Source organism: Ovis canadensis, chromosome 2 (assembly GCF_042477335.2).
Source record: "Ovis canadensis isolate MfBH-ARS-UI-01 breed Bighorn chromosome 2, ARS-UI_OviCan_v2, whole genome shotgun sequence".
In the NCBI taxonomy this organism is placed as follows: domain Eukaryota; kingdom Metazoa; phylum Chordata; class Mammalia; order Artiodactyla; family Bovidae; genus Ovis; species Ovis canadensis.
The window spans coordinates 108,204,685-108,225,591 of NC_091246.1; the positions used below are offsets into that span (position 1 = coordinate 108,204,685).

Sequence of the window (20,907 nt, forward strand, 5' to 3'; positions counted from 1 at the left end):
TAGCTCTTTTGGTTATACTGTAAGGAAGAATTAGAAGTAGTTACTGATTCGAGAGGAAGTGCTTCTGCGTAGAAGTCCTAGTCCTTTGGGAAGAATTCATCATCGTCTTCTGCCCTTGGGGAGGGGGAGGCCCACGATAGGTCACTGTGCCCCTGAACTTGAGGACAGTTCCGGATGGTGCATCTGGATTCCGAGGCTGGCTGCTGTTGGTGGCCAAGGCTTGTAGCGTCACTGCTCATCCCTGCAGGGCATCTTCAGGAGAGTCCACAGATGGACAGTCATCTGGGAGAAGGGTCGCTTTGTGGGGAGTAGGGGGTCAATTTCCCATTCGTCACCATGCTGGATGCTTTCTTGACAACTTTATTTTCTGATATCAAACTAGTCCTTTTGGTCTTGTTCATGCTTTTTCTCAACTGATACATTCTTCTGAGATAAACAAAGGAACATGTCTGCGTATGTCAGATATTGCTTGCTATTTCAGCTACTCTGGCAAGGCAGCTGACACCACGGTGCACGGTAAAGTGCTGGCTGATGGACTTGGGATGATCTTGCTTTGACACTGAAGCCCCCTCCTCCCCTTCCCTTCCCTCTTTTTGTTGTTGGTCAATTGCTAAGTTGTGTCCTACTCTTTGAGACCCCATGGACTATACCCGCCAGGCTCCTCTGTCCGTGGGATTTCCCAGGCAAGAATACTGGAGTGGGTTGCTGTTACCTTCTCCAGGGGATCTTTCCAACCTAGGGACTGAACTTGTGTCTCCTGCGTTGACAGGTGGGTTCTTTACCACTGAGCCACCAGGGAAGCCACCTGCATCAATTCAAGGGTCTGAGATGATCTATGGGATCAGTGGGGCTAGATGTCCCCAGGGATGTGGCACCAGGAGAAAGTCACCCCAGGAAACACATCAGAAAGTCACTCACAGCTGACAAAGGCAAGACAGCTCTGTCCACCACACAAACAAAGCGTAATAACCACAGGAAATAGTCACACCTCACTGAGTCCTGCTAAGAAACCCTAAGTAAATATATGAAGTCAAAACATCTGTAATATCCTTGTGGATCACAGTGTAGCCTATAGGACCATTAAATGGATAATTTGTTATTATAGAAGATATATCACTATATAGTAATAGATGAAATTATGCTAAATATTACTTAGGAGACCTGCTTTCTCTTCTGTTAAATCATAATGCCAGCCACACTGTTGTAAACCCTATACAAATGTTTATCCGTCAGTAAATGATGTAAGACACCAATTTCATTCCATTGTGAGTCTGATGGTTTTACTTAACCCTTCTGATGTTGGGATTGTCACATACAGGGTGTGGGACTGTGTGGATTTCCTATCCCTGTTGGGGCTGCTAGTTATGAAAATGAAGGTTTGTGCTCATCTAGTTCATCATTTATACCTAGCACAGTGCCTGGCTTGACAAGTTTTTTTTTTTTTTTTAATGAAAATTTCTTTCTTTCTTTTTTTTAATGAAAATTTATTGGTGAAGAAAATCTGGCAAATATATATATTTATATTTATATTTTGGTGGGCTCTGAGAATTGTGGTCGGGAAGTCTGTGCACGTCTCCCAGGTCTGGTTCTTCCTGCGCAGTGGTTGCTTATAAGCCAGCCTGTCTAAATCCAGCCTCAGACCCAGCCCTTTCTTTGGCCCCTGTGTCTGTGTGGGTATCATCATTCCTTTGTCTCATCCCTGTGTCTGTTTTTGCACAGTGTGGTAAGGCCATGAAAATCTCTTAGGAAGTTTTCTTTAGAGATGCTTCTTGCACTCAAAACGCTACCTTCTTTAGTCTCTCTCCTTTAATATTGACCTGCTGGTTGATCTCTCCATTTTACCCCTTCTCCCTTTATCCAGGCACTTCCTGTTCAAGAATCGAAAGTGTCTCCCTGCAGTCTGTAGGGAAAAGGCACACACCTTGGTCTGCATTCTAGGGGACACTGCACCTAGTTTCCCTGCAGCAGCTCAGGCTCAGTTGTTTGTTACTCTCCGCGTACCTGGCCCTCTGCGCCTGCCAAGCCTACCCACGACTCCCAGCCGTCCCTGTTTGCTGTGAGCCCGGGACAGACAGTCCCCGCTCTGCTCACTGGACGTTTAATCTCTGTCCCATTTAATATGAGTTACATTTTCAAGCGTCATAGGTCATCCCGCACAATAAATTATTATGAGGATTTGACTTTGGCTTCGTAGCTCTTATCCTGAAATTTGGACAATGGTTGCCTTAAAATGCAAGATGAAATTTAAAAAGGAAAAATTATCCACCTTATGTTGATGGTGAAACACAAACAGATACAGAACCCCAATTTGGGCATCCCTCAGACACTTAGAGTGAGAGCTTCTAGCTTAAAAAATAGTCACAACCTAAAAGTTGGGAGTTATGTTTTATTCTGTGGAAATTTTTAGGACTTAAGCCCAAGAGGCAGCATCTCAAGTAACCCTGAGAGAACTGCTCCAAGGAGGTGGCAAGGAGGAGACTCAGAATATGTAGGAGTTTTGCAAAAAGGGCAGGTAGTCTGAATATCAAGAGATTATTGTTAATTAAAGAAACCCAGATGTCTTAAGGAATTTAGCGCTTTGCTGCATATGGGATGATACGAGAGTCTGGGCCCACTGAAATCTGTCCTTTCATAGCCATCTCACATCTGGGGCCAGCATCCTGTGATTTGCACATCCTGAGCCCCTCGGTGCTCCCTGTAGGGAGTGGCGGCAGCCTGGCAGCTGTTGATGGCAGGTATTTTTCTCCTTCCTGAGTTCCCTGGAGGGCTGGGATCACTGATGAGTGTGACATCCTTGTTTATAGATATGGCAAGAAGTATTCCAGTTCTCAGGGTTGGCGTCTACTTTGTCTCCCACGTGGCCACGTGAACCTCTGGGACCCCCCACCCGCAGATGCAGGGCTGCCTGCTCTGCAAGGGGGCCCCTGGGGACGTGCCCTGGCCGTGTGCTCTGCGGGGACCACGTTGTGCTTGCGTCAGCTGGCATGTTTAGCCCTGGAATGGTGGTTCTGTTCCTGTCATGTGGCCTGCCCCAAGTCCAAGGGCATGATGGCCCCAAACACACCGGCACACTGAGGCGCCTGTAATGGGTTCTGGAGGGCATGTGGCTCATGTCACAGCCTGTCACGGGGGAGGGTCTTCTCGGAGGGTGACCACCCTCTGCCACTCAGTCACTTGGCTGTGCCATCCAGCTGCTCTCGCCTCCATGTGTAGGACAGTCGGTGCCATCCCAAGGAGGGGATGCCTGTCACCTCGGCCCTGGGGACGCTCTGATCCCCCTGCAGCACTAGGGGTGGGCAGCCTTTCCCGCAGGGACTGGCTGTTTGTACCTGGTGAGATGGTGCTACAACTGTGCCTGGCGTACTGACCCTCGACCCAGAGCCAGGGCGGGAGAGCATCTGGCTTTATTCATGATGTGAATACTCTGGTTACCAGATGAAGCGGCATTGTAGGGCATGATGTCCCAGCTCTTTGCTTTGTGTGGGAACTGACATAGGCAGGTTCTAATTTTTAATTTTGCCAAATAAGGGCATTAATGAAAATCTACTCATCTCATATTCTGTCATAAGAGGAAAAAAAGAGCCTAAAATTACTGCATGAGATGTTATTAAATGGAATAGATTTAGCTTTGTGATTCTTATTTTCCTCCGTTCACTGAGACTGGGTGAAAACTGGTCCAGGAACGGGTCCCCTGGTGCTAAGTGTGGGAACCATGGTTCTGTGACCCATGTTCATTTAGAGAAGTTTTAGGTCCTGTTTTAGTTTGGTAACTAGGGCACCCTCTCCCCCTCCTCCTTCCCTTATCGCACACGTCTTTGCAACACCCTCAAACTACTGGCGGTGATGGCTTGTCCTCTAATGATTTCCTGTGTGGATATCTTGTCCCTTCCAGCCAAACTGTGATGCTGGGTAAATAGAAGGCACTGAATAGCTAATCATTTGAATTTATTTCTGTAACATATGCTGGTCTGCTGTTTGGAGGACTGCAGGCTACTGATGTGTGTGTTGTGGGTATGTGTGTGTGTGTGTGGGTGGAAGTCAGCTGGAGTCCTCTATACGCATAGGAACATAAATGAAGGATGCGCATTTTTGAGGAATGAGGGCTTCTCAGGTGGCACTAGTGGTAAAGAACCCGCCCACCAGTGCTTGGGGTGGAAGAGACGTGGGTTCAATCCCTGAGTCGGAAATATCCCCTGGGAGGGGGACATGGCTACCCACTCAGTATTCTTGCCCGGAGAATCCCATGGACAGAGCAACCTGGAGAGCTGCAAAGAGTCAGACACGACTGAAGCGACTTAGCACGAAGCACAAACGAGCTGTGCCATAAGAAAACAAGCCTGTGGAGCCTTCTCCATCGTTCTGTTTCCTGCAAAGCTTGCAGGATGGACTCCCTGTTTCATGGACGTGGCCCTACATCTGAGCCTCTTCAAGCTCTCCTCATTTTTCATGATTTAGTGATTCTGCAGGGTGTAGCCAGTAGCTGAGATTCTCCCACAAAGTATCAGAATTGTTTTTCATTTTAATGTTTTTTATTTTTAAAACGTCATAAAATATTTCTCAGAGTGACAGGTGAACTTCAATATTTATGACTATCTGATTGCTCTAGCAGTTTAGAAAAAAAATTAAAAAATGAGTCCTCAAGTAAAATTTAAGTGGAAAAGATTAAAATTCAGAATTATGGATTTTTAAACATTTGAATAAATACTCTTGGCTGGGAAATTTTATGTGCCAGTCCTAGTTTCCTTACACTTGACAGTCCTTGAAAAAGGACTTAAATTCTTGCTGGAAAATATATAGACAGTGTTATTTTTGGAAGATAAACTTTTCTGTATCAGCACAACTTCCCCTACCCCCAAAACTGTCCACCTGCCCACCCGCCCACCCCCAGCTTCTAGACTTCTACTTTTGGCTAAAAACCAAGCACGAGTGGGAAGCATATGAGTGGGTGAAATGGGTGAACGACCGAACATCAGTATCTTTGGGATATTTTAAACTGACACCCACACGGCTGGCTTATCGGTATGTGCTCAACACTGTTCAGTCACTTCCATTTGGGGACATTCTCATTGTTTTCCCGAATGAGTTTTCAGGTTCAAATGTATTAAGTCTTATGACTAAATTAGATTCTCTTTCCTTACCCCAAATGCAGCTGTTTAATTGCTTTGTGATTTTGTGATTGGCTTCTCTTCTTCAAATAATATGTTCCTCTAATGATTTAATAGATTCTGTTATTCATGCCTGATTAATCTTTTGGGAGGGAAGAATAACCTGTCTCCCTCCCTTCAAGGTGTATGTAGTGTAACTTTATCACTATCAATTCAAACTGCCATAAGAGAGGTTATGGATATGCCTGAGAAAATAGACACCGTTGAGACAAATAATCTCAGAAAGGGAATAAGGCAGGATCCTCTCTCCCCAAAGGAGACTCACTATACATGAGAATTTTATTAAACTTCATTAAAATGTTTATATCTTAATAAGACCTGAGACCTGTGGCATTTTATTGTCTTAGTGTTTTTCTCATTGATTCATTCTTTCAACACATCTTTGTGAGTGACACTGACCCTTGTTCTAGGTGCTGGGAGAATAGTAGCAAAGAACTCCAAGAAAAGTTCTGGCTTTGTGAATTCTAATGAACTTTTTCTTTTTTTTTAAAATAAGCTTATTATGTGAGCTTACTGATGTTTATATAAAAGACGTGATTATATATTGCAGCCTTATTATTAAAGAAGCCAGCGTGACTCATCTGGGATTAGATTCTTAGGGGAACATAGTGCAGAGGGTGGTGGTAAAACACCCCTTTTCTAGACCTGGGGTCCGAGCGGTAGCGGGCATACGTTGTGGAGCCTGCAAGTGACAAAGGGGTGAAGAGAAAGGACATGGGAAACAGGAAATGTCAGTATTGTTTACACTAGATATTGTGACCACATTCTCCCAAACATTCTAAACAGCAGAGGAGAAAATCATGCTTGTGTTTGGTCCAAGGAAAAGCTTTTACTCAAAACAATATCTAAAAAAAAATCCTGGACTTGGCCAATTTTGGGATTTTTCAGATGAGGCAAAACCTTAGGCAGAGCCGACCTCGTGTACATGCATGCTACAGTTCTGAATGAGAAGAAGGCAGAGTTGGGGAATACCTTTCTCATCTCCCGTTTACCCTTTTCTGCCTCTGACTTACTTAAAATCTTTACCCCCAGCCCACATGGCAGGGTTTAGACCTGGGATTAAACCCCTACTTAAAAATGAGCCACTTAGCTAAGCTTCAGTTTCCTCATCTAGGAAATAAAAATAAGAATATTAACTTCAGAAGGTGTAAGTGAAGATTAGTTATAATCATACTGGTGCTTTTTACTCTGTTGGGTCCAGCTCTTTGCGACTCCATGGACTGTAGCCCACCAGGCTCCTCTATCCATGGAATTCTCCAGGTAAGACTACTGGAGTGGGTTACCATTCCCTTTTGTAGGGGATCTTCCTGACCCAGGGATTGAACCCAGGTCTCCCACATTGCAGGCAGATTCTTTACCATCTGAGTCACTATATATACATATAAATATGATATATGTGAAAGTGCTTTGATACAATTAATAATAAGACAGCATCATAACTACTACTTCCTTAAGGAATGAAAGTAAAACTCAGAGAAACACAGGAAGCTCTACATTAAAAGCCTGCCACATGGAATTGCCATGGGGTGGGTTTGTTTATTGATCAGATGGTGCCTTTAATTAGATCATGAGTGAGGTTTCACATTCTGCCCATGGAAAGCCTTATCAAACCCGGCTCATTCAGATCCCCAGTTACTCACTCTCGCCAGGCTGGTCCCAGATGGAACTTTATAAGGGACGTACTTCCTGTAGATATGACCGACCCTGGAACATGGAACGTCAAACATTTCTCCTCCACACATCCAGACCTACAGAGGGGAAATTGGAAGTGCAATAAAAGAGAATAGTGCATTTCATTCAAAAGCCCCAAATTATTAGTAAGAGTTACATAAAATCTTAAAATCTCTTAAAGTCTCTGTATCAGTAATTTCTACTTATTATCAATAGTTAGCCAGGAAAATAAACCCACATTTTCATTTTTTTTAAAATTTATTTTTTTAACTGGTGGGAAATTGCTTTGCAATTTTGTGTTGGTTTCTGCTACAGCAATGCAAATCAGTCATATAATATATATATCACTTTCCTCCTGAGCCTCCTTCCGCGCCCCCATCCCACCCTTCTAGGTCATCGCAGAGTGCCAGGCTGCGCTACCTGTGCTACTTAGCAACTTCCCACTATTTTACCCGATAGTGTATACACGTCAGTGCTACTTTCTCAATTTGTCCCATCCTCACCTTGTCCTGCTGGGTCCACAAGTCCATTCTATGTGAGGTTCATCAGTACCATTTTTCTAGATTCTGTATATACGTGTTAGTTTTTCTCTTTCTGATTTACGTCACTCTGTGCAAGAGACACTAGGCTCATCCACTTCCCTGCAACTGACACAGATGCATTCTTTTTGTGGCTGAGTGCTATTCCGTTGTGTATATGCACCCAGACTCTTTATCCATTTACCTGTCGGCGGACATCTCGGGTGCTTCCATGTCCTGGAGATTGTAAACATAGCTGCAGTGCACATTGGGGTCCCTGTATCTTTTAGAATTGTGGTTTTCTCAGGGTATATGCCCAGGGGTGGGATTGTTGTGTCATTTGGTATTTTTATTCCTAGTGTTTTAAGGAATCTCCATACCATCTTCCATAGTGGCGGTATCAGTTTACATTCCCACCAACAGTGCAGGTGGGTTCCTTTTCTCCACATACTCTCAGCATTTATTGTTTGTCGAGTTTTTGATGATGGCCATTCTGATGGGTGTGAGGTGATAGATACCTCATTGCAGTTTTGATTTGCATTTCTCTAATAATGAGTGATGTTGAGCATATTTTCGTGTGTTTATTGACCGTCTGTATGTCTTTGGAGAAATGTCTGTTTAGGCTCTCTGTTCATTTTTTGATTGGGTTGTTTGTTTTTCTGATATTGAGCTGTATGAGTTGCTTATATATTTTGGAGATTAACCTTTGTCAGTTACTTTGTTTGCAATTATTTTCTCCCATTCTAAGGGTTGTCTTTTCATCTTGTTTATAGTTTCTTTGCTGTGCAAAAGCTTTTATATTTTATTAGATCCTACTTATTTATTTTTCTTTTTATTTCCATTCATCTAGGAGGTAACCCCACATTTTTAAAAGTTCAGATTCATAAAAGTATACAACCAAAATATTAGTTCACTAAATCCAGTTTCCATAGACATGTTGACATTTTAAAAAGTTGTAGTAGAATTTTATTACAGCTATTGCATTACATTGGGGTTTAGTGGTTGGATGTCTTATTTATATAGGTATTTGTTTTGACAATCTTGTGGAATAATTTGAGGAAATAACATTGGAATTTAAGTGTCAGTTAAAACTCTAAAGTATAAACATGAAGTTTCTAAAACTGGTGAATGAATTAAAGGACATACGTATATCCATACTTTACATCCAGATTCTGAAACTTTCAGTAGAGCTTACTTAAGAAATCCGAGTTGTGTTCTAATTTCTCCCCATCCTTGATCTTTTCTTAGGTACAGAAAATAATTGGTTAGCAATGTGAACTCAAGACACGGAAAACTCAGGCTATCTGTTAAGATGCTGTACTTAAATTTAGTAACAAAAATTAATTGGTTGTATTTTACCATGACTACCCACTTGAACCATTAATCATGGTTTTATATAACAGGCTACTTACTATAAAATAACTAATTATCAACACATAAATGCAGGCTTCATATATACTAGATTTTTTAACTGCTTTCATTGCAAGAAAACAATTTAAAAGAGAGTTAGATAATGTAACAGTTTTTTTACATTTAGTTTTAATTGGAGGATAGTTATAATATTGTGTCGGTTTCTGTCATATATCAACATGAATCAGCCACAGGCACACACATGTCCCTCCTTGTTGGACCTCCCGCCTCATCCCACCCCTCTAGGTTATCACAGAGTTGATATCACATTGATTGGGTTGATCTGCCAGTGTCATACAGCAAATCCCCACTGGCTATCTGTTTTGCATATGATAGTACATATGTTTCAATCCTGTTCTCTCTATCCATCTCACCCACTGTGTCTGGGGGACAGGTCTAGGGACAGGTCTTTGTTTTCCCCCTTTTCACGTTTAATCTTATACTGCTCCAGCCTCTTGCGATCTTTCCAGATGCCTGTACTATATAGTTTAGAAAGTTCACTGACCCTGCCAGCTTTACATGATCTGTGCAGAGTTCTGATGTCTTGATCCAGAACCAAGTTGAAATTGATACCATGAGTAATCCTGAATACATTTAGAGTAACTGAGTATTATTTTAATAATCCACTTGCCTTCCCCTTGGGGTTCCATCAGCATTTGTTCACCAGTCTTACTTAGAGTGTCATTCCTCTTAATGAAGGAAGCTGGAACTGTTGACTGAAAAAATACATGCAACCTAAAAGTTGAGAGTTATGTTTTATTTGGTGGGAAGTTTTAGAACTTCAAGGCTGGAAGACAGCATCTCCCAAGAAAAGATGAGAGAGACAACCCTGGGAGAACTGCTCTGAAGAAGCAAGGGGAGCATTCAAGGTTATACAGAAGTTTTGTAACAAAGGACAGGTAGTCTGAACATCAAACGTATTTCTGGGAGTTAGAGAAAACCAGATATCCCAAGTTAAGGAATTTAGCGCTTTTCTGTGTATGGAAGATGCAAGAGTCTGGGCTCACTGAAGTCATTCCTCACATGCACCTCAGCTGTCTGGGGCCAGTGTCCCGTGTTTTCACCCCTGAGTTCCTCAGTGCTCACCGTGGGGAGTGGCTGCAGTCTGATCGGTATCAGATCATGGGTATTCTTTTTCTTCTTGAGTGCTCTTGGGGCTCAGAAATTCCCATTTGGAGGGCTGGAATTGATGATGACTGTGACATTCTTTTTTACTGATAATGGCAGAATATACTTCAATTCTCAGAACCACATGTGAGACATAAACATTTCTCTTTCCTTCTTCCAATATTTCACTTTAAAAGACATTGTGTATCTGTGTCAGGGTTCTCCAGAGAAACAGAACCAACAGGGTGTACTTAGAGGGAGACATTTACTTAAAGGAAGTGGCTCATGCAATTGAGGAGGCTTGGGGAATTCATCTGCAAGGTAGACCAGCAGGCTAAAGATGCAGGAAGAGCTGCAATTCAAGTCTAAAGGCAGAAAGTCTGCAGGCGGAATCCCCTCCTGCTTGAGAATGGTCAGTCTTTGTTCTACTGGGGCCTTTCAGTGACTGGATAAGCTCTCCCTCACTATGGACAGAAACTGCTTTTCTCAAAATCCACCAATTTAAATGTTAGTCTCATTCAAAAAACATCCTCCTGGAAGCATCCAGAATAACGTCTGGACATGCTTGGGCAGCCTTTGACACGTGAAACTAACCATTATGCAGCACTATTTACAATAGCTAGAACACGAAAGCATTCTAGATGAATGAAGGAAGAAATTGTTGTCCACGTATACAATACAATGGAATATTACTCAGCCATAAAATGGAATGCATTTGAGTCAGTTCTAATGAGGTGGATGAACCTAGAGCTTATTATACAAAGTGAAGTAAGTCAGAAAGAGGAAATAAAATATTGTATATTTATACCTGACCTGCCTCTTGAGAATCCTATATGCAGGTCAGGAAGCAACAGTTAGAACTGGACATGGAACAACGACCAGTTCCAAATAGGAAAAGGAGTACGTCAAGGCTATATATTGTCACCCTGCTTATTTAACTTATATGCAGAGTACATCATGAGAAACACTCGGCTGGAGGAAGCACAAGCTGGAATCAAGATTGCTGGGAGAAATATCAGTAACCTCAGATATGCAGATGACACCACCCTTATGGCAGAAAGTGAAGAGGAATTAAAAAGCCTCTTGATGAAAGTGAAAGAGGAGAGCGAAAAAGTTGGCTTAAAGCTCAACATTCAAAAAAGTAAGATCATGGCATCTGGTCCCATCACTTCATGGGAGATAGATGGGGAAACAGTGGAAACAGTGTCAGACTTTGTTTTTTTGGGCTCTAGAATCACTCCAGTGGTGACTGCAGCCATGAAATTAAAAGACGCTTACTCCTTGGAAGGAAAGTTATGATGAACCTAGATAACATATTAGAAAGCAGAGATATTACTTTGCCAACAAAGGTCCATCTAGTCAAGGCTATGGTTTTTCCAGTGGTCATGTATGGATGTGAGAGTTGGACTGTGAAGATGGCTAAGCACTGAAGAATTAATGCTTTTGAACTGTGGTGTTGGAGAAGACTCTTGAGAGTCCCCTGGACTGCAAGGAGATCCAACCAGTCCATCCTAAAGGAGATCAGTCCTGGGTGTTCACTGGAAGGACTGATGCTAAAGCTGAAATTCCAATACTTTGGCTACCTCATGCAAAGAGTTGACTCATTGGAAAAGACTCTGATGCTGGGAGGGATTGGGGGCAGGAGGAGAAGGGGACAACAGAGGATGAGATGGCTGGATGGCATCACCGACTCGATGGACATGAGTTTGAGTGAACTCCGGGAGTTGGTGATGGACAGGGAGGCCTCGTGTGCTGTGATTCATGGGGTTGCAAAGAGTCAGACATGACTGAGCAACTGAACTGAACTGAACTGATGCCTGTATGGAATCTAGAGAGATGGTACTGATGAATCTGTTTGCAGGGCAGCAATGGAGATGCAGACATAGAGAACAGACTTGTGGACACAGTCAATGACACTTTGTAGATAAATGTGTAACTCTGGATGGACAGTTGATCTAGCTGATATTTTATGAGTGGATTAACAAGACCTTTGCATCATTGTGCTCTTTTTCATTTAATGCCCACAACTCCATGACCAGCTTTACTATTTCCCCAATTATATAGGTGGAAACATGGCAGCCTAGAGGCTCCCTTGCCCAGAGCCACATAATGGGCCACATTCAGAACAGAGATATGAGTCCTCATGGTCTAACTTCAAGGTGGCCCAGCGGTAAAGAATCTGGCTGCCAAGAAGGAGATGCACGTTCAATCCCTGGGTTGGGAAGATTCCCTGGAGTAAGAAATGGCAACCCACTCCAGTATTCTTGCCTAGGAAATGCCATGGACAGAGGATCCAGGTAGGCTACAGTCTATGGAGTGGCAAAACGTTGGACACAACTTAGTGACTAAATAACAAACAGCAACAAAAGTACATACCTTAGGCTTTGCTGATCATGTCATCTTGCAACTACAGAACTTTGCTAGGAAGAACATGCATGTATGCTAAGTCACTCCAGTCATGTCCTACTCTTTGCAACCCTATGGACTATAGCCCACCAGGCTCCCTGTCCATGGGATTCTCCAGGCAAGAACACTGGAGTGGGTTGACATGCTCTCCTCCAGGGGATCTTCTTGACCCAGGGATCGAACTCAACGTCTCTTATGCCTCCTACATTGGCTGGCACGTTCTTTAGCACTAGCACCATCTGGGAAGCCCTACTAAGATGAAACATGACTGTATTTCAATAAAACTTTGATGACAAAGATAGGTAGTGGATCATAGTTTGCTGGCCCCAGTTCTGTAAAATACATTCCGCTTTCAAACCCTAAAATTCAGCGATTCTAAGATAATACATATGGGAGGTTGCACTTTCCCCAGTTCATTGCCATAATGTCTCCTCTGCCATGTGACCTTGGTAGCCACCACTGAGAGGTGGGACTGTGTCCCCTGTCCTTGGATTTGGATGTGCTTGTGAAGTCTCAGTCCGATAGAATACAGCTAGCAAAAATGACCGAGGTCATAACAGGCAGCAAAGTTTCTGCCTGGTCACTGAGAACTTTGTTTTTGCAGATCTGAGCTGCCAGCTAAGAAATCTGACTCCTTGAGTTGACCCCACTGTAGAAAGTCACACTCGAGTCAACAGCCTCCATTGTTTTCACCAATGGCCAACATCAACCGCTGGGAATGTCGATGAAGGTTCCTTTAAGTCAGGGGTTCCCAACTTCTGGGATCTAATGCCAGATGATCTGAGGTGGAGCTGATGTAATAAGAATAGGGATAAAGTGCACAGTAAATGTAATGTGCTTGAATCATACCAAACTCCCCTCTCCCCACATCCGTGGAGAAATTGTCTTCCATGAAACTAGTCCCTAATATCAAAAAAGTTGGGGAACACAGTTCTAAATGACTTCAGCCCCTAGCTATCGAACCACCCCCACCTGCAACCCCAGATATTGTGCAGCAGAAATGAGTCTTTCCTTTGTACCTTTTATGAATTTGGGACCCAGAGAATCCATGAATTTGACACAATGCTTGTTTTATGCTGTAGGCTCTGGATGCTTCATTATGCAATAATAACTTGACTGTAGCCCACCAGGATCCTTGGTCCATGGGATTCTCCAGTCAAGAATACCAAAGTGGGTTGTCACGGTCTTCTCCAGGGGATCTTTCAGACCCAGGGATGGAACCTGTAGCTCTTACATTTCCTGTATTGGCAGGCTGGTTCTTTACCACTAATGCCACCTGGGAAGCAGGTGAACTCTAACACATGATGGAAGTTTGTGGGTCACCCACAGATCTTATCTTATCCCACTGTGGGAGACACAGGGAAGGGCTGCGTGCACTGCCAGGCTATAATTCCTGGTTCCTTTGTTTCAGAAGGGGCTCTATGCCTGTTTCTTGCTAGTGGAATGGAAGAGACGTGAATGTGTGTCAGCTCTGAGCCCAAGTCAGTGAGCGTGGGCATCCTTTTCCCCCTTCTTTACAGTTCTCTTTGTTCCCAGAGCCTGACTAATGGCAGAAGATCCAGAGGAGGACTCTAATCCCCTAGAAGGTGGTAGAAGCACCACATGGATGGGGTCTGGGTATCTGGAAACCTGGGTGGATCAGAGCACACGGCTCCCTTCCCAGCCAGGGTCAAAGTGTTGCAGCAGCCTGACTGATGCTAAGTTCCTAAGGTTTGGGGAGTATTATAGCAGCTGGCCCACTCTAGTGACCTTATTTCATTTTGTTCTGTTTTTGGTCTCTTCTGACATTTTAAATCAAGTATAAAGGATTTTTAATACAATTTTATAAAAAACTCCATCGAAAAACTGAATCAAATAGCCGGAATGTTTGAGAGATTATTTCCTTTTATTAACTGTGCATTTTAAAGAGAGAAAATTTGAAAGTAATTAGACAACAGATGGCAGGGGTGGGAACTGGGAGGGCAGAGAATGTTGGGGAATCCTGTGTGTGTAATGAAATATCAGAGGTAGGCAAGTGCCAAGGGAAAGAAGCCTGCCTACCACCCACAGCTGGGAGAGAGAGAGTTGTTGGCACAAGTGTTTAGTTTTCATAATAAGGGATCAAAGTGCTCTTAGCACTTGGTGAGGTGGCCAGTCTCTCCTGCAAGACAAGGGGGTGGTGATGAAGGAAGACAAGATGCAGCCAAGCCCTGGGGCAATGCCTCAACTTCTTTGACCTCAAGCTACGTTTTGGTTGATGTGGTTCTTGTAGACCACTCAGCTGGCAGAAGCAGACTACATACTTCTTTTTAAAAAAAAAATTAATTAATTAATTAAATTTTGGGTCTTCATTGCTGCATGGGCTTTTTCTGTAGCCGTGATGAGCAGGGCTGTTCTCTAGTTGTGGTGTGAAGGCTTCTCATTGCCGAGGCTTCTCTAGTTGGGAAGCACAGTCTCCAGGGCGTGTGGGCTTCAGTAGTTGCAGCACCTGAGCTCGGTAGTTGCTGTTCCTGGGCTTTAGAGCACAGGCTCAATTGTTGTGGCAAAAGGGCTTAGTTGCTTGAGGCACATGGGATCTAGCTCCCTGATCAGGGATGGAACCCCTGTCTCCTGCATTGGCAGGTGGGTTCTTAACCACTGAGCCACCAGTGAAGTCTCAGAAGCAAACTAAATACTTCTAGAGTCTGCCAGAGTAAGGACAGCCATGATTGGAAGTTAAATAAATCATGGTTGCCTTTCTTTCCAACGTAGGGCAAAATAACCTCACAGACACACAGAAAGCAAATTCTAATTCTCTTCGGAGGTCCCCCAATCCAGTTTTTAAAGATCTTTCTCTGGATGTGTAACAAGTTACCACCACCTTAGTGGCTCCCGTCAGCACACATTTTTTTAATGATCTCATGGTCCTGTGGGTCAGAGGTCATGTAGGCTCTGGGGGGTCCCTTGCTTAGAGTCTCATGAGATGGAAGTCTGGGTGGTCGCTGGGCTGAGCACTCCTCTGGAGCCTCCAGGGAAGAATCTGCCTTTGGGCTCCTTGAGTTTTTGGCAGACGCCAGTTCCTGGGGCAGTAGGATGGGGGGCCTTGTTTCCTTTGATGCTCAGGGCTGCTCCCAGACCAATCTCAGTTCCTTGTTATGAACTCTCCATCTTAGCCATGGCCAAGCTCCCTGACATAGAACCCTTCTCGGACTATAAATCTCTCTGACTTGTTCTCCCTGCTGGGGAAAACGCCACGCTTTACAGGGGCTCCTGTGACAAGGCCAGGCCCACCAGGATCATCATCCCAGCTTAGTGTGAACTGATTAGAGATGACATTTGCCAAATCTCTGGTGCCCTGGAATGTAACATACTCGTAGGAGAAACTCAGGGAAGACAGGCACCTCAATATCCTGCCCACCACCATCTCCAATGAGTGCAATTTTGTCTTCTAGTGATAACTTACTCCCAATTCTTAAAATTCTTCCCCTGAGAAATTTTTCTTTCTAGTTAAGTCAAATTCAGAAAATTTCCAGAGTTTTGAAAAATACTAACATGAGTGTTGGAAAGAAGTACAGAATCCTATACTTTTTTTTTTCCCATGTTGCCACTGTGATCACTTAATTAAAAGCATGAATCTGAGGCTATCGTGCTTTTATTTAAAATCCATGAGTGGTTTTCTGTTGCTGCCAGGGTAGTGTTACAACTCCTGCATAAAAATTCCAAAGGTTCTATTATCTGGGTTTTGCTTAATTGTCCTTGATGACTCTCTCCTGTTTCCCCCTCTCCCTCCCCTACCTGTTCTAATTTTCATTCTCTGGAAAGGACCTCATTCCCTCCTCAGGGCTTGCTGCCATGCATTGTTCTCTTGAAAGAATCTCTCCCCTCTCTGTTTCCTATCTCTTGACTTGTGTTGTTGTTTAGTTGCTAAATTGTGTCCAACTCTTTGTGACCGGATGGACTGCAGCCCACCAGGCTTCTCCGTGCATGCGATTTCCTAGGCAAGGATCTTGGGGTGAGTTGCCATTTCCTTCTCCAGGGAATCTTCCTGACCCAGGGATCAAACCCACATCTCCTCATCTGCATTGACAGGTGGATTTGTTACCACTGAGCCCCCTGAGAAGCTCCTGAATATGAATATAGCTGCATAAGTCTTCTATTGGGGATATACCCAGGGAACTGTCTTTCAAGTGGAGATAGTGCTTATGACAACTGGAAGCAAGTGACTTATTTGTGTGCCCATAATAGTTTTCTTAATGTTTGGATAATAACTACTAGCTGAGTAGGATCATCTCCTGTTCAATTATACTTATACTCCTACTTACATAGGGACCCTAAGACTGTCCCCATTTAGTCCTGCCTCTTACGACCTCAGGGCCAGCTTGCTTTCATTGTAAATACACCAACTCGATTGTCCCTACTCTTAGAGTTCTTTTGTTTTTATACCATGGATATCACCATGTACTTATTAATGTTTTTTCAGTCTTCTTGTAGCAATGCCTGTTTCAGTAGAGGGATCCATATCCTGACATGCTAGAGAGGAGTGTTTGGGTAATATTATGGGAACACAGTTCATCAGGGAACACAGAATGCCAGAATGTTCTGGCATTTCTCAGACCCCATATTTGTTCTGAAAGATGTGGTTTACATTTTTAAAAGACATGCCCTGGTGGCATGATATGCTGATCTTCCTTTAAAAATTACGGCATTGTCATACTTCCGTACCTAGTTCTTAGAGAAAAGTTTTACATTTACAAATAACATGTCTTCTTGTGGATAACATAAATATTTTAAAACAGTGTTATTTTATCCATGAATGAGCATAGTGTGTTGTTTTCATCATGTAGTTCGAATTGACTGAATAACTGAATGCTTGCCTTATTTTTTAATCACTTTTCAATATCAGCGGCAAATTGGAATTTAGACACGAAGAATGTTAAATTGAATGGAATTGCACAATTACAGTGATCACACTGAATATGAAATTAGTTTCAGTAAGAGACTGATAGTCAGGAGGATAATAAGGGAACATTATCAGGTGTAAGATGAAGCGTGATATGCTAGAATGCAATGGTGATCTAAATGTTCAGAAAAACATTTGTTAGCACATTCAGTTCCGTTCCGAAGCCTGCTCTCTCTCTAGTCTAACCTCTTCTTCTTCCCACCTGCTCTGCACATTCCCCCACCCCTGCCTGCCACTCTCTTAGTTCTGGCATCTTTTCTGTTCTTTCAAAATGCTAGACACCCTCCCATCTTAGGGTGTTTGTCCTGGCTAGTCCCTCCAACTGGAATTCTCTCCCAGAACTCCCCGTGGCTAACTCCTCATCTCTTTCAGATCTTCGCTCCAAGTGCTCTGGTCCCAAACACTGTCTTACCCTACACTGTTAACTTAATGAGAGCCCTCATCACCCAGCTCTGCTTCTGCTCTGCAGCACCTAACAGCTTCTAACACAGCACGTATCTCACTTCTTCACTGTTGTTGGTGTTCAGTCGCCAAGTCATGCCCACCTCTTTGCGACCCCATGGACTGCAGCACACCAGGCTCCCCTGTCCTTCACTGTCTCCTGAAATTTACTCAGATTCATGTCCATTGAGTTGGTGGTGCCATCCAACTATCTCATCCTCTGTCACCCCTTTCTCCTCCTGCCCTCAATCTTTCCCAGCATTCGGGGTCTTTTCCAGTGAGTTGGCTCTTTGCCTCAGGTAGCCAAAGTATCACAGCCTTGGCTTCAGCGTCAGTCCTTCCAATGAATATTCAGGGTTTATTTCCTTTCGGATTGACTGATTTGATCTCCTTGCAGTCCAAGGGACTCCCAAGAGTCTTCTCCAACACCACAGTTCAAAAGCATCAATTCTTCAGCGCTCAGCCTTCTGTATGGTCCAGCTCTCACATCCATACATGACTACTGGAAAACCATAGCTTTGACTATTATATGGACCTTTGTTGGCAAAGTGATGTTGCTGTTTTTTAATATGCTGTCTAGGTTTGATTTTTCTGTCTCTCTCCCTAACAACAGCAAGCATCTTTATGTCTTTTATTGAGTGATGTATCTAAGTACTAAGGACACTGCCTGACACATTGTGATGCTCTGTAAGTATTTGTTGAATGAGTACATGAAATACTGGCTTATTGATATAAAGTAGGGTTAATTCCAAACAATTGAGTTATTTAATGATAATCCACCATTTAGCTGCCACTGAAAATATAAGCTGTGGTCTCTAGTAACCTTAAATATAAGTTTCAAAGCAATTGAGAAAGAAGCATGCACCCCAGCGTTCATTGTAGTGCTGTTTACCATAGCCAAGATGTAGAAGCAACCTAAATGTGAGTAGATAAAGAAGATGTGTACAAATGTACAATTGAATATTTGTTTTTATTGTTGATGTTCAGTTGCCAAGTCATGTTGGACTCTTCATGAACCCATGGACTGCAGCACGCCAGGCTTCCCTATCCCTCTCTATCTCCTGGAGTTTACCCAAGTTCGTGTCCGTTGAATCTGTGATGCCATCCAACCATCTCATCCTCTGTCATCCTCTTCTCCTTTTGCCTTCAGTCTTTCCCAGCATCAGGGTCTTGTCCAATGAGTTAGCTTTTTCGTTTTGGTGGTCAAAGTATTGGAGCTTCAGCTTCAGCATCAGTCCTTCCAAAGAGGGAAGGACTTTAGTCAATCTTTAGGATTGACTGGTTTGATTTCCTTGCTTTCCAAGGGACTCTCACGAGTCTTCACCAGCACCGCAGTTTGAAAGCATCAATTCTTCTGCAGTCCGTTCCACTCTCACATCTGGACATGACTACTGGAGAGATCATAGCTTTGACTATATGGACCTTTGTTGGCCAAGTGGTGTTTGCTTTTTAATACACTGTCTAGGTTTGTTATAGCTTTCATCCCAAGAAGCAATCATCTAATATCGTGGTTGCAGTCACCATCTGCAATGATTTTAGAGCCCAAGAAGAGGAAATCTATCATGCTTCCACTTTAGTTCCTTCCAGTTTAGCCTCTTTAGTTCCTCTTGGCTTTCTGCCATTTGAGTCGTATCATCTGCATATCTGAGCTTATTGATATTTCTCCTGGCAATCTTGTTTCCACCTTGTAACTCATCCAGCCTGGCATTTCGCATAATGTGCTCTGTGTGTAAGTTAAATAAACAGGGTGACAATAAACAACCTTGTCGTACTCCTTTCTCAATTTTGAACCAGTCAGTTGTTCTATATGGGGATCTAACTGTTGCTTTTTGACCTGCATACAGGTTTCTCAGAAGACAAGTAAGATGGTCTGGTATTCCCAACTCTTTAAGGGTTTTCCACAGATTGTTATGATCCACACAGTCAAACACTTTAGTGTAGACAATGAAACAGAGGTAAATAATTTTCTGGAATTCCCTTGCTTTCTCTATGATCCAGTGAATGTTGGCAATTTGATCTCTGGTTCTTCTGTCTTTCCTAAACCCAGCTTGAACATCTGGAAGTTCTCGGTTCATGTACTGCTGAAGTCTAGCTTGGAAGATTTTGAGCATGGGAGATGACTGCAATTGTCCGATGGCTTGAACATTGCTTAGTACTGTCCTTTTTGGGAACTGGGATGAGGATTGACCTTTTCCAGTCCTGTGGTCACTGCTGTGTTTCCCCAATTTGCTAACATACTGAATAGCATCATCTTTTAGGATTCTGTGTCTCTGCTTGAATTCCATCACCTTCACTAGCTTTATTGGCTTCCTTCTGCTGCTGCTGCTGCTAAGTCGCTTCAGTCGTGTCTGACTCTGTGCAACCCCATAGATGGCAGCCCACCAGGCTCCTCCATCCATGGGATTTTCCAGGCAAGAGTACTGGAGTGGGGTGCCGTTGCCTTCTCCGATTGGCTTCCTTAGGCCCCCTACCTTCACACTCCAGAATGTCTGGCTCTGGGTGAGTGACTACCTTATCATGGCTCTCTGGGTTGTTAAGATCTTTTTTTGTACAGTTCTTCTATGTATTCTTTTCATCTTTTTTTGATCTCTTCTGCTTCTATTAGATCTTTACCATTTCTGTCCTTTATTGTGCTCATCTTTGGATGAAATATTTGTTTGATATTTCCGGTTTTCTTGAAGATACCTCTAGTCTTACCCATTCTGTTGTTTTCCTCTACTTCTTTGCACTGTTCATTGAATATTGCTAAATCATAAAAAATAATGAATTAATGCAATTTGCATCAACATGGGTGGACCTAGAGATTATCGTGCTAAATGAAGTATATCAGACAGAGAAAGACAAATGTCATATGATATCACTCATATGTGGAACCTAGTTTTAAAAAAATGATAGAAATGAACTTATTTACAAAACTGAATCAGGCTTATGGGTATTGAAAACAAATTTCCCGTTACTAGATGGGAAATGTGGGGAAGAGGGATAAATCAGAAACTTAGGATGAACACGTACACACCACTATATATAAAACAGATAATCAAGAAGGACCTACTATATATAGCACAGGGAAGTCTACCCAGTATTCTGTGATAATCTATAAGAGAAAAGAATCAGAATGAATATATGTATATCTATAACTGAGTCACGTTGTTGTACGCCTGAAACTAACACAACATTGTTAATCAGCTATACTCCCAGGTGGCACTAGTGGGAAGGAACCTGCTTGCCAATGCGGGGGACATAGGAGATGTGGTTTGGATCCCTGGGTTGG

At 43.1% G+C, this 20,907-nt stretch overlaps 1 protein-coding gene across 1 annotated transcript in view; it reads right to left on the reverse strand.

Moving 5' to 3' along the window:
- Nucleotides 1–20,907, reverse strand: part of GALNTL6 (polypeptide N-acetylgalactosaminyltransferase like 6) — a 1,485,023-nt gene that overhangs the window by 89,287 nt on the left and 1,374,829 nt on the right. Inside the window, exon 8 of the mRNA XM_069576771.1 lies at nucleotides 6,806–6,913. Coding sequence (XP_069432872.1) covers nucleotides 6,806–6,913 — 108 coding nt within the window. The remainder of the gene's footprint in view (nucleotides 1–6,805; nucleotides 6,914–20,907) is intronic.